Here is a 14,477-nt window from a genome sequence, read left to right on the forward strand (position 1 = left end):
GATTTCCCCCCCCAATGAATAAGTTTACACAAAACAAGAGTTGGCTCTGTGTCGATGTTTCACTGTGAGACTTTGCTCTTGCACCAGCAGTATGGAGGGAGCATTGATGCAGTAAACACCACTGCAAACAAAAATGCTAACCATTACTCTCACTGCTATAAAAAAAACCTTTTGAAAGCTTATGATGAGCGTAAATCACACAGAGAAGCATGAAACACTGACTGACTGTGGGCTGCTGTCACTCAAATAAGGTATCATAAATGGGAATGAAAGCATGTCAGAATGCATTACGGCCAGACTCCGACTAACAGGGCCTGCACCTGCATCTGCACGTTGATGGCTGTAATACGGGCTCAGGGGAAATGACAGAGGCGTCAACATAATTTAAAAGCCTGTTTCGGTGGACGGTTTTTGCCACAATGATTATTTGGAAGCATAAACAGTCGAACGACCGCTAAAAGCTTCAGCAAGCGGCACATCATGAGACAGCAGAAAGAGTCGATTACATGTTAGAGGTTAGTGTTGAGAAAACACTCACCGACTTCTGTTTCTGTTTAGCCGGGCCGCCTGCAGCATCATTCCACACAAAAGCAAAAAGAGACAAAAAGAAAAAAGAAAAGCACAAAACACACAAGCATATTTAGTTCAGATTAGAGGAAAAAAACAATGGGAGAAGAGACGTTCTTATTCAGAGTTAGCGTTTCCAGCACAGAAACACGCATTCAAACGTATCTTAGCATCACAAGCTTGAGAAGGAGCCTTCTGGGGCCAAACAGGGTTAGATTTGGGACATTGGAGAAGCAGCCGGGATGATTAAACTGCGAGCAGTTAGTGAAAAACAGGGAGGGAAGGTAGATTAGGGTTACCCCAGCTACCTCTCGGAGGTCAAGTTCGGGAAAGTTGGAGAAGGGAGGCTACAGCAAAATGTCCCAGGCTAGTCGTTCTCAACGTTACCTTCTTAAAGAAAGGCAGTCGGTGGGCGTTTGCCTGGGGAGAAGTTACGCTGCCCGACATGCCCTTGGGGGAACGAGGGTCACCCTGGGACTCAGGGGGCTCCTCGTCATCCAGGTCGAGGGGGTCAATGTCAAAGGCTGCTGTGGACGTGTCCACGGGAGCTGGTGGTTGGGTGGACGGTTCGGACAGAGAAATAGAAGAAGGCGGAGAAAGCAGGATGAAGAAAAGTGAAAGAAAAAGGGAGAAAAATAACAATAAGAGACAATGAAAGGAGGAAAAGAACATGAGAGGAACCAGGAGGGAGGCAAAACATGACATAAGCTGTGATAGAAAAGGTGATTCTAACAGAAAAAAAAAAGTTTTTAAAGAAGAACACAACAGATCATCATGAAGTGCAGCGCAGATGTCAGGTGTAACAGCGAGAACAGCAGAGGAGAAGGTGAATTCGGTGTGAAAGCAGCTAAACTGGAAGTGTTGATGTGAAAGAAGTGGGATACGGGAGGAGCTGCGAGAGAAACGGAGAAAATAGATGACAGGAGAGAAGAAATCAAGCTAAGTGATGGTGTGATAATGGTGGGGGTCAACCCAGGGTTTTGGGAGAAAAGGGAGTTTGTTTAGGGCTGGGAGATGAATGCTGAAGCATATTTATTTAACATGCTGTCATGGACGGCAGCTGTAAAAACTGGAAACGTGCAAAAATCCACTTGCTTATTGTAGATTCGGTAAAGCAACAACTCTTGGCTCAAAACCTGAGTAAATAGCTTACCAAAACATCAAACTTTACTTAACCCAACAATCACAGGAATATCTAGGTGTGTGTTGACATTTGGTTATCATAGGCATTAATTTATTAAATGTTGGAGGTTTAGTGGATTCATCTTAACCAATCATTTTCCAGGTTGCAATGATTACACAACATACAACTTCATTGATTTTTAAAACCAAGAATTGGGTGTGCAAAAGTATTTAGTTTGAAAGCACATAGTAGTATTCACAAGAATGGGAAACTCCAAGAACATCAGCGAAGATCTGAGGACTGAAATGTGCAGCTGCCCCCATAGAAAATGCTCTGAAGGACTATTTTAGAGTTTCTTGTTCTTAAAGGGGACATAGTACGCTTTTTAGCTCTTCCTCTTCATGTTATAATCCATCACTTGTGGTCTTTATCAAGTGGAACTGCAATGTTTTGGCCTGAATTTCTCAATAATTTACCCCCACATGCTTCCTTTTTATCCCTGGTCTGAGGTTCGTCTGAGAGCAACTCGTTTTGACGCTGTCTCTTTAAATCTAAAGGAGGCACTTCACACCCCGCCTGTCTCCAGAGCGTTCCACTTCACGCCGATCAGCCATTTTTGTAGTATACTGGGGGACGGTCTAATGAACAACCGAACATTTGGATTTTTCCACTTGTAGCTTCTGCATCCTTTAGCTTCGACTACAACATCACTCCGAGAAACCGATTTGGATATTAGAACTCAATGACCTTTCTTTGCAGTTCCACACTAAATACTGTGATGAGACTGTTCAAAAAACATAATATAAAACAGAGGAAGCTGAATAGCTTGAAAAAGCTCTGGCACAGACCACATTCAACTTTTCTGCACTTTTAGAGACTCCAAGTACACAAAATGTATTTAAGGGCTAAAATACGAGATTTTGCATGATATGTCCCCTTTAAAGGAAGATAACTGTTACACCTACCATCTCCTTATATACCCTTGTGCTCTTTTTGCTCCCAGGTTCAGTCGATTCTTCGTCCTGGATCTCCTCAGCCACACCCGCGGTGACGGACTCTCTCCAGTAACCTCATTTATCCACCATAGTCCACTGCAGCTCCTTTTCCCCATGACTTGCCTGCTCTAAAGAACCCTGTTTCACCAGCTATGTCCTCCATGGAAACCCCATGGACCCCTTCCAACCACCCTGTGTTCACCGTCTCCAAAACAAATCCCCAGGATCACTTCTTCTACCTCAGCGCTGTCTCCAAACTCAGAAACCTAAAGCTGAGCCTCTCCCCTTCTCGTCCTTCTGCTGGAATCTCCCAGCAGCTAAATGTTCTTCTTCTGTGTGAATTAGAGAAAAAGTTCTCAAAAGTTGAAGTTGTATGTTATGTGATCATGCCAAATATTAAAACCCCCAACATTTAACACACAAACGCATGCCAATCATGAGTAAATGTACATTTCTTCCCAGGGCAGCTGTTTTAGAGGTGTGAACCCCATCTTTGGGGCTCCATCTGATAAACACAGTTAAAGTCAACAACATGTTGATTTATTTCAGTTTCAGCGTCTCCGCAGAGACACCGTGATGCAGACTCACACAAGCCAGACATACTTTACAGCTCTAATGAGCGTAGCCTATTCTCGTATCTATTTCAGTCGCGTCCTGAGTGCTAATGACAGACCTCCAAAGACCTCTTTCGCTTCTCCCAGGAACCCACTGAGACGTGCCGTGATTCATCATCATGCTTGGATAACTAGCCAATTATTAACGTCTCCTTTTAAAGAATCAAGCGCCCGTCTTATTTGACACGGTCTTGCTTCAGGATTGCAAACACTGCAGAATGTTTTATGACCTTACCTGTTCCTGGCGGGGTAGGCCTGCGAGTTCCTGTAGCAACATCCAGACTTGAACTTCCACCAGATTTACTATGAAGGTAAAAGGAGGTGAAATACGTATGTTTTTAATTCATATTCTAAACAATCTTACTTACTCTAGGTAAATATCTTTAAATACAGCAACAAAAGAGGGCTGGTGTGTATGTACAGTAGAAGCACAGATGAATAAAGTGACTCACAGCTTTGCTTCTCTCTATTTTTGTATGTTTTACAGAGCCTGGTGGACCAGGAGTGATTCATGTTTGACCCCTTTTTTGAAAAGCGGAGCTGTTGTTTGCGCTGCTGGTAGTGTAGACACAGAGGACCTTTCACCGTTACCTGGAGCTGAGCCGATTTTGTCTCATCCGCTGCTCCTGCAGCAGGCGAGTGTTCTCCAGTTTGACCGGGCTGGGAATGAAGCCCACCTCACAGCCCTCCTTCACCAGGCGCCCGATCCACCAGTCGTTGTTGTACTTCTGCGCACACGGCAACAAGCCAGACGTCAGTAAGCAAAAAATAAAAAAAATCAGATACTGCATAATTTACCAGAGTCAAAACTGAACTAACTATAGTGCCTTTAAAGAAAAATTTTATTTTACTTTTTTTTCTTGTCAAGTAAGAACCAAAAACTTGAATATATTTGGTTGGGATGTTATGGGATAGATCAAACTATTAGTGTACAAACGTGAACTGAATACATGCATTCCCCAATTTTGGCAAAAAATAAATTAAACCTGAAATGGTTGAATCTGGATTCAGTACTGAAAAAATTAACTAAAATTAATTAAAATGTTCTCGAAGTTAGTGTATTTATCGTTGACTTGAGGAGGTAAATAAAATGATCTGCCAATGGAATAAGATGTTTGCACTTAAAGTAGGAACAACTCATCTCCACCATCTTATTTCAAGTGCAGTGTATCTAATTATCTTATTTTAGGGGTCAAAATACTCATTCCATTGGCAGACAATCTTATTTACCTAATTAAATCAAGGACGAATACACTCAAGAAAAGTTTTACTTATTTTTAGTTTCGTTGTTGCAGTGAGAGCCCTGATTTATCTAGCTACTGCAATGACAGCCGCAGGTCGTTTGGTGTATATGCCTCTACCAGCTCGGGACCTCAAGATACTGTAACCTTAAGATAATGTATGTATGTAACCTTTATTTATCCAGTTAGATCTCACTGAGATTAAAAATCTCTTTGTCAAGAGACAGCTGGCCAAGAATAGCAGCAGCACACAATTCCAATCAAAAACTACAGACATGTAAATACATTAAAGATACAATTTTGGCAGAATACGATTAAAAATATAGCAATATATCTACACAAACCTTATTTACAAACTGGTTTAAAAATCCCTTAAATACATTAACAGAGACCAAATCCTTCAGCTTCAAGTCAAAGGATTTGGATTTAGGAATGGAAGGAGGGAGTCTATGAAGTCAAGTTTAAGTCTTGCTGCAATTTAAAGCTGAGATTTAATTATGTCATCCTAATGCATGGATGCACTTTGATCTAAATCGTTCTGTTGTACCTCTAGATGTACATTTAGGTGCATCCACCTCTGAGTCTGGATTTACATCCCTGTTCTGCAGAGGAAAAGCGTCTCCACAGCATGTTGCTGCCATCAGTTTTAGTTAGTTTTCCAAAACACTCAATGTTTTGCATGTCGACAAAACAATTTCATATTTAGTCTGATCTCTCTGCAAGGCTTGTCACAAACTGAAAGCAGCTTTCTTTTCTTTTATTTTAATTTTTCACTGTTGACCCATAAAGTCAAGATTTGTACAAGACTAAATGTCCTTTAAAGAAGATTCACCCCTCGAGCTAACTCAGAGTTACCGTGGACCTCCTGGCTCTTTCGGTGGATGATGCTCTCCATGTTGGTTGAAGCAAATGACCATGGTGGGTTTGAGACATTTTAAGATGATGGATTTAAGATGGCTTTGTTTGATGTTTAACTATTTTATACCCTAAGCCTGATTTAATCTTCACAGCGTTATCCTTGATGTAAGTGGTTTGTTCCCTCGCCCTCAAGACGATTGTTCACTAATCTCCTGTAAGAAACCTCGGAGGCCTTCTCCGAACAGCTGGATTTATTTTCACACCACTGGACTCTATTTACTAATTAGGGTCTGAATGCAACCAGCACTGGACATTGTGGAAGAGTAAAAGGGCTGAATACAAATGTATGTCACCATTTTTAGATTAATTACCAACAAATACCAAAACACGAACGATGCATCCTTTAACTGCCCAATTATGAACAAATGTTTGTTGGTCTATTATTAAAACATTCCATCAACGTATGTTTTTGCGACAAAATATGAAAATTGGCTGTATACCTTGAAATTGTTTCCTCTTCCTATTACCCCTTAAATAGAAGACACTCTTGTAATTCCTCCTTTAATGATCATCCTCTCATGTGCAAAAGTTTCAAAGCACCACACATTATTTCACATTTTTATCTTGAGTCAAACTCTTTCAATCGTTTAAAGTGGTCTCCAGGATTTCTGACGGCCTTTTAAAATTGTTCCTTTTGTCTTTAGCATCTTCAGCCCAGTCTTTGTACCTGACCATGGTAATAGTTTGTGCAATGCCTGATTACAAATAAATTACGAGGAATAAAATCCAGCTAACATATGACATAACCAGGTTTCAGTTATCTGGCTGAGAATCAGCCTATTGGTGATGAAATGCAATTTTATCTTTGTAAAATGGAGTCATTTGGGGGATTTAATTGTAAAGATTATAAAGGAAATGTTCTTTTTGTGATAGCATGCTAATTATAAAGTTTCAAGTATGGACTAAACCTTAAGTTTAGGAGTGTTTTTTTGCCTGGATGATTATTAGGTCAGAGTTAAGTGGCTTAACAAATGGAAAATGAGTGAAAAAGCAACTTGTGCTAGGAACTTTAAAAGCCCTTCAGAAAGCCTGGAGAGCTATTCATTAAGACCACTTTAAGTGAAAGTTTGGCCCCCTGGGTGGAAAATATCAAGACATGATGACTCATTAGTAACTTGAAACCTATGTGCAGCACTGTACAACATATAAACATGAACTACGAGGATTCTGTGTATATTGTATTTGGCTTTTCTTTTTTACAAGCTGTAAAAACTGAAGCGGCGATCTCTAACCGCACTGCAGATAGTGTTCCTAACGACACCCACTCATGGCTTTCCACGGTTTCGACGGACAGTGGAAGTGCAGTACGATGCAGCAGAGCGCAAAAACCCGGTTGGCTTTCCACCCACCATCACAGCAAGTTGTTTTATGGTTGAGAAGCCCGAAGCCCCGCTCCTGACATCCCTTTCTGTGCATCATCCAGGCTGCTCTGACATCGCGCTTACATTTAGATTACATTTGTGGACTTGGCTACAGAGATCACGGTCTGATGACACGTTACACAGAAGTTACAACCTCGCGTTCTCTAGTGAACTGATAAGCGTTTAGCAGCGTGTGGGCAATATTCAAACCTCCTTAATGTGCAAGAAGTCTTTGGATTCGAAGGAAATGGCCATGCCCTGCACAGGAACATCATCATTGGGACCTGGGTTATAGCCAACGTTGGTGCGCACGGCAAATGCCACCGGTTTGGTCTGGAATCACAACAGCAGGAACCGATATATTAGATACCACGAGTATGCTGGGAGTCGCTTGACGGAATACAGATTTCAGGCTACAAAGGTCAAGCGGGGCCAAAACGTCATCCTACTGATCGCTGACCTTTGCTTTCTCAAGTGTGGCAAGAGCTTGTCTGTCGGCCTCCTTCCTTAGAGCCTCGGGGTCCTCCTCCAGGGACACGTCAGAGTCGGACGGCCGGCTGGTGTAGGAGTCTGCGGAGCCCTGAAATTCACAGTTAATTTTTAAAGAAGGTGAGAAGGACATATTTAGCAAGAAGAGAATACTTGTCTGTGAATCACAGCCTGCTGATAAGAAAACCCCCAACTAGCATTCCTCTAGCCCTACTGGATTCGTGTTTTCACTCGTGTCCTGTACGTGATCTATTGGATAAGCTGGTAAAGATGTTTAAAACACCATAAAACATCTGATTTTTATTGCATTAGCATGATCAGTCACTGGGAATGTTTTTGAAAAATCCTGCCTTCAATTTAAGAACAAAATCCCATGTCAAGAAATAACGTTTTAAACAGAATCAGCTGTGCTCTCAATATTTTGTACAACCCACATTTGCACAGAGAATGTTAATTATTCTTCTCACATAAAGTTTTACACGTTTGAATCCTCTGGAGAGAGGGTCTTTGCACAGCCTCCTTCATACTCTCCTCAGCAAATGATGCAGGATGTTTTCTAAAGGATTCAGGTTCTTGGGACTGAAACAGCCGTGAAACAATGACTTTGTGTCTGCTGTGTTGATACGGCCAGTCCTTTTAAGCCATTTTCCTGCTATAAACCTCGGTGGTCTCTTATTTTGTGCACAATATTTCTTATTTACATTGTCCTATTATTTTAGAGAGTTCATGACATAACGGGCTCCAAACAAGGCTCCCTAGGCTTTTGGAAGCCTAGGGAGCCAGACAGCGGAAATTAGATTATTCTCTGCATACACATTTTTTTTTTTTTACAGTAGACCTGTAATTCTCTAAGGATACACTCACACTGCAGGTGTTGATGCTCAATTCCGATTTTTTCCTGAAATCAGATTTTTTCTGGTGGCCGTAAATACTGCTATTAAATACGACCACCGTCACACTGCTCTCTGATTGGTTCAAGGGCGCAAAGGGACCTGCCTGCGCAGATAACAGAAGGAGACGTAACAGAGCAGCGCACTGTTTACAAAAGTAATGATGAATGTAATTGTTTCTAGAAGTGTTCAATAAAATTTTAAAACAACCTCGAAAAGAAAAAAAAAAAAAAAACGGCCAGCATCTCTCCTTATTATTAGAACGCTGTAGAGCAGTGGGAGCCGACAATATTAAGACCACATCATAGCAAAATGAAGTGAGGTGAGAAGAAAGTAGCAAAGCTATTAAATGGTCTGTTATGGAGCGCTAACTCCAAAAGCGCTCCATAAAAGATCGGATTTGGGTTGCATTTCCCCTGCAGTGTGAACATAACCAAAGTTTGGCTAATGCCCTCTAGGGGGAACTCAAAGTAATGACGGTGGGGTGCTGGAAAGTTTCTGATATTTACATAGTTATTGTATTTATTTTTTATTTTTTATTTTGCAAGGGGACCAAAGGTTTACTCTGACCCAGACTTTTTTTTTTTACATGTCCCTTTAGGTCACACTCGTTTGGCAGGGAACAAACAAAAAGTCATGGAATACTAAAAACCGATGAAATTTAAAAAGTAGGAAAAAAATGCTTCATTTGCATTCATTTTTAAAGAAATTATTCGGAACATCACTAATGGTGCAAATAGCGATTTTGTAAAAAAAAGAAAAAAAAAGATTCTTTTTTTTACCAGTCTTATATTCTCGAATAATATTTGCTTCAATAAATAAATAAGCCTATCAAATGTTTGATTATTCAAGTTTTAGTGAGACGTTAAAGCTGCTGTACATTTATTTTAAAACCTTTACCAGCAATGGCATTAAATGCAGCCGGCACTGGAAACCTTCATGTCCTGAGCTGTAAAGTCTGCCTCAGGTGAACGTACAGAAACACAAAGGGCCCCTTCTTACTGCCTGTAAGCTGACTCTAAATAATCTGAGGTGGAAATGATGCATAACAAGTGACTGGCGGTGTGCACAAGGTCTCAACCCTTCATCCATACACACAAGGGATTCAGCGTGTGGGTGCCTCAAGTACGGACAATACCACGGTGCGGGAACTCTTTATAATATCAGCTAGGATATAAAATTCTCATGAAGTGGCTAAAGTTTCCAGCACATTCACCACTCATGCACGGTAACTTGACCCTGATCCAGACAAGCATGCCAGAATAAAAAGATGCGCGTCCTGTGAGCCTGGCCCCAATGCACTCTTCAGCTTCTAAAGAGTTTGAGTGTTCAATTTATATAACCGTCCCACTTGTTCTCTAGCTTTTTTTGTTGTTTTGTGTATTTTTTATAATTTTTATTTAGCTGACAGGCTGCCTGCCGCTCTGTGGGAGGTAGTGACAAGAATGCGGGACAGATGAATGTGCCAGGCAGAAGAAATGACTCATTAGGTGTTGGGCTTTTTTAAAATAGTTCTGAGAATGCACAAAGATGACATACGCCATATGCAATGTTGATAAAAAAAAAAATCCCTTTGAGTGTAGTCACACATCACACCCGTCAGGCTCAGCAATCGTCTGTTGCCTGATATTCTCCTGGAGTTTGTTTCAGAAAAAAATCCAATCTGTTGTTTTTTTTGTTGTTGTTGTTATTTAAAAATTTAACACGCACATTTATGTCTCACTATATATTCTAGCATTCGTAATTTAGAAAAAGGAGCTAAGTCTAATATAAATTAATTATGACTGTCTTGATTTAGGTTTTTGTTTGTTTCGCTTTGGACTTTTCTGGACTTTTCTTAATCAGCCATCATCCGACCAGCTCAGTCTCCTCAGTCACCAGCCAATTAGCCCAGATCAGCTCCACCTGCTGCCAGTAATTACTGTAAACTCTGCTCACCTGTTTCCCTGACCATATACACCTGTCTCAGCCAGCTCATCCCTGCTAGAACCTCTAATCTCATCTTTTCTAGTGTAATGTGCTCTACCAGCCTGCATCTACTCAAGTCTGGTTGGCTTACCTCCATTTATTCATCCTTTTCAATAAACCTTTTCATTCACCAGCATTAACCATTACAATGATATGATTTTTGCAGACATCAGTGTGTTTATGGGGTCTTTATGGGCACTATATATGGGGAGCTCTTCACTTTTTCACTTTCAAAATGAATTCAGGCTGCCTGATCAAACTGAGTAATCGGGGATCATACCGGGAGGAAAATATCATCTGGCTAATGTCATCCCTGCTGTGAAGCAGAGTGGTAGAAGCATTATGCTGTAGGCAGGAGCAACACAGGATGTTAATTGACGGCAGCTAAATAAACTGAGATTCTTCTGTTAAATCTGCTCCAGAGTGCTCTGGGACTAAGACTACAGCGATAATACCTCCTCCAACGTGACAATCACCCGAAGCACAAAGCCAAAATTGAGTGGCTTCAGTAGCAGGCTGTGAATGTCCTTGAGTGGCCTTTATCTATCTGAATGATTGTTTGGGTTTTGTTTTTGTGTTTTCAGCATGTTCTTTATTTATTTATCTGAGATTAATGTTTATCTTTTCACAAAGGTTCATAGTTTCTTTATCTCTGTGTGTTAATTTGTGGTAATTGGTCTCCCTCCTTCAGTTTCACTGCATTCAATCTACCTCAACCTCCACATTTCCTCTGATTAGCTCTTCTGTTTTTTTGTCATTGTCCACTCCTGCCCCAGTGTATAAACTCCCTGGTTCACTTTGCTGGATTCTTCCATCGAATGCCTTTACTGCCTGTTATTCTATCTGCTATTCTGCTTTTGCTCTACATCCTGTTGGGATTGTGGGCTATCTATACGCTCTCCTTGTTTTATTTGTTAAAGAATTCAGTTTTCACTTCAGTCAATTTAAGCATTTGGGCTCTTCACAGCTGAAACATGAAAGACAGAGCTTGAGATCCGCATGGAACAATTTGAGAAAATACATAAAAAATTAAAAAATAACCAAAAAATAAAAAGGTGTGGCAAGCCATCAGAGACATGAGACTGTGATTGCTGCCAAAGGTGCTTCAACAAGGCATTGAGCAAAGGCTGTAAACTCCAATGTACAAGTGAGTTATTTATTTTAGTAAAGTTGCTGAAATAACAAAAAAATGTATTTTGCATTCTAGAGTAAATGTGTAAAGATGAAAGGGAAAAAGTATTTAAATTATTGTTGAATAAGGCTAAAACATAACGCGTGGAGAAGCAGAGAATACTTTTTGGATGCACCATATAAGCACATAAGATGGTTTGTTTAGTTCCCAGTCCCTGTTTTTGAGAAGTTATCTGGAATTACAAGTTTGGATATTACGCTTGTAGTCAGTTGGGCAATAACAGAATTATGAAAAAAAAGCACACCAAATATCAAAAATGCACATTAAAAATGTGGAAAATGTTCAGTTGTATTTTTCAGCACTTCAATATACTGCTGTAATATGTTCACAGAGTAATACCAACTTATGTGTGTAAAGAATATAACGAGGTAAATAAACAGCTTTTTCCTCTGGCTATTGCTATGTTTTATCAGCAGACAGCCATATTGGATTTTGTGCTCCAGGTTAATTATGCGTTTCATTTACTCAGAGGGCAAAACTTGGAAGAATGTAGTTGAAAAATTCGACACAAAGGTTCCCAGAATTCAAAGGGGTAAGAACGGATGTATCTCGTCAACCCTGATGCCTCAACGAATCAGGTTGTATCGATATAATGTTGTTGTTTTTTAAGTTTTATATGAAAAAATAAGAATACAATAAATAAACAGGCCCAAGTCCTGTTGTAATGCTACTTTAAAAAGTCTGTGAAAATTACAGTGCTTGGAAAACTTAGTATTTACTGAAGTGGTTCATGTTATATAAAGTTTGAGAACCAGTGAAGCAATTACAGATGGGGGGGAAAAAAAATCTAAAACCACATTGCTCTGTGTTAAATTCACAGTGCTCTATTTCCTCAAGGGCCATTCAAAAGTGCAGCTTTTATGTACTTTACCTTAGTATTTCCATAACACTGTGCTCTTCTGCGCTATATTCACTTGACATGTTGAGTTCATTTTGATGCAAAGATTTAAAAAATGGGTAATGTACTTTTTTTAACAATAAACTACAACTTAGTTGTTTTCAATAGCTTCTGTTGTACAGAAATCATCTTAAATGTCAAAGGCCATTCAAATGTTAAGAAGGCCATAATAGTATACTGTTCTTCTAAATCTTGAAAGCAGTGCAGTATTTCATTAAATAATAAAATTATCCAATAGCTCGTTGAAAATGAAAGATACAAGAAGATTAAACATATAACCAATAGATTTATTAGTTTCCTGGTATTATTCTGGTAAAAAAACATTGTATGCACCTACAACAGTAACTTATTCTCACACTGTAATAATCTGTAGGTGCAACTTTATTCTTATTTTGCTCTAAATACTTTAACTAAAAAGCCCAAATGGGGTGAAGGAGAAAAGCGTTTTGATTCCATTACTTCTGGCACAAATTTGTTTTTTTTTTTGTTTTTTTTTTTTAGGCTGAATCAATTTGGGCAGAAAAGCAGACAGCAGAGCTGTTTACACCAGTAGGACCCACATCCTATTAGATCTGCATTGTAGGCCTGAAATTTGATTGATTTTTATTTCTATTATCTATTAATTTGCCATTACCAGTTTGCTGAAAGAGGCCATCAGATTTTTATTTAAAATCTCCTGGTGTTTCAAGGAATTCATGATGCCAGGCACTTTAACAAGGTGTTCAGGGCATATGAGAAACAAGCCTGTAGCCTCACTGATCCTCCTCCATACTTAACATTGGGCGATAGGTTATTTTTCACATTTGCATCCTTTGTTTTACATCTGGACTCACTCTTAGCCTTTGTTGCTAAAAGCTAAATATTAGTCACAGCCTAGTTGAAGTTAAAGTTACATTTGTCATGGTAGGACAAAATTGCTTATTCATATCATGCCTTCTAGATAAGTGGTTGGTGTGCAGATTTCATATTTAACCATTTATAACTCAAACCTTCTGTTTACTATCTGGTTCCAACTTCTCCCGCCTTCCTGCAATCGCTGGAAAAACTCCATTACCCAAGAGGCCTTGTCCACACAGAATACATCACTGACCTCCATTTTAATGCAATGTTTGGATAAATATAGGGTGTCTTTGCTAACAGTATCAGTAGCATCAGTTATTTATTTTAATAAATTTGATATTACCAAAGCTTGTGCACTTTTTTTTAGATTTAATCCATGTTTCTATTCTTTTCAACCCTTTTTATTATTCAAATACTGAAACAAAAGAAGTCTTTTTGTTGTAAAATTATATTTTTCCTTTTTTAACAATGAAGCTCAGTATGTAAAGGTTAACAAAGTTATCTCAGATCCCAGGCCCATCGGCACAGGGCCTCGTCTGGGGGTGAGTCAGCTCTTCTGTTTACAAACTACACTAATAACTGTGAGTTAAACATAAAAAACTGAATATAAATCTAAAAAAAAAAGCCTAAAAAAATTACAGTGTTACATTTTCTGTTAACACCATCATTTTTGGCCTACTCTGCAAGGGCCAGAACAGAACCTTTCTTCCAACTGGAGAACAGAGCCATTTGAGGATTGGTGTGATGCTCATTGCCTTGTCCTGAGTACTAAGATGATGGAAGAGATGTGATTTTGTCCAAAACCAATTTGTTAACATAAATCTGAGATCCTTTACAGTACAATAGGTTGCTTCTTATAATTATGTTGTTTTTTTGTCTAAATGCTCAAGTTGAAAGCTTCTGTGTCAGGCTGCAAAAGAGGGTAACTTATTTTAGAGGGCTTAAACTTTACGGTGTTAACAATAAACCTTTGCGATTATGTTTTTTCTAATAATTTATCCCCAATGCCATACAAGCTCAGTGTGTCAATATTTTAGTGAGTCAAGGCTTGTGGACCCTGATTAAAAATAGCAATGAAGGTCAATGATTGTAAAGATCATTGTTAGCTGCAGTCTCTGTGTGAATAATCCAGGAAGTGCAGAGAATTGTGGCCCAACACTTGTCCTGAACCAGCAGTTTGAAATGCTAATGTATAAGACTGAATACTTAGAGCAATTAAATCGTCCTATCTGTCAGATAACGTGAAATCGCTCCACGGTTTTTTGATTCAGAAATGATCAAAGCTAGTTTTGAAGATTTTTCTTTTCATATGTGCTACTGGCAGGAAATGGTGCAGAGCAGGACTCAATTGCAAGAAGGAGGCAGGCAGGTGAGAAATAAA

At 39.4% G+C, this 14,477-nt stretch overlaps 1 protein-coding gene across 3 annotated transcripts in view; it reads right to left on the minus strand.

Annotated features, from left to right (window-relative positions):
• The window catches only part of cacnb1 (calcium channel, voltage-dependent, beta 1 subunit), a 54,912-nt gene that overhangs the window by 12,592 nt on the left and 27,843 nt on the right, over positions 1-14,477 (minus strand). For 2 of the 3 annotated variants that reach the window (XM_036147787.1, XM_036147786.1), the window contains exons 3-7: positions 7,280-7,399; positions 7,030-7,152; positions 3,891-4,027; positions 3,535-3,602; positions 955-1,115 (exon numbers count right to left, since the gene is read on the minus strand). In XM_036147787.1, coding sequence (XP_036003680.1) covers positions 955-1,115; positions 3,535-3,602; positions 3,891-4,027; positions 7,030-7,152; positions 7,280-7,399 — 609 coding nt within the window. Of the gene's footprint in view, positions 1-538; positions 568-954; positions 1,116-3,534; positions 3,603-3,890; positions 4,028-7,029; positions 7,153-7,279; positions 7,400-14,477 lie in introns of all 3 variants that reach the window. The other variant, XM_036147788.1, reaches the window with a different exon arrangement.

Source organism: Fundulus heteroclitus, chromosome 16 (genome assembly GCF_011125445.2).
Source record: "Fundulus heteroclitus isolate FHET01 chromosome 16, MU-UCD_Fhet_4.1, whole genome shotgun sequence".
In the NCBI taxonomy this organism is placed as follows: Eukaryota; Metazoa; Chordata; class Actinopteri; order Cyprinodontiformes; family Fundulidae; genus Fundulus; species Fundulus heteroclitus.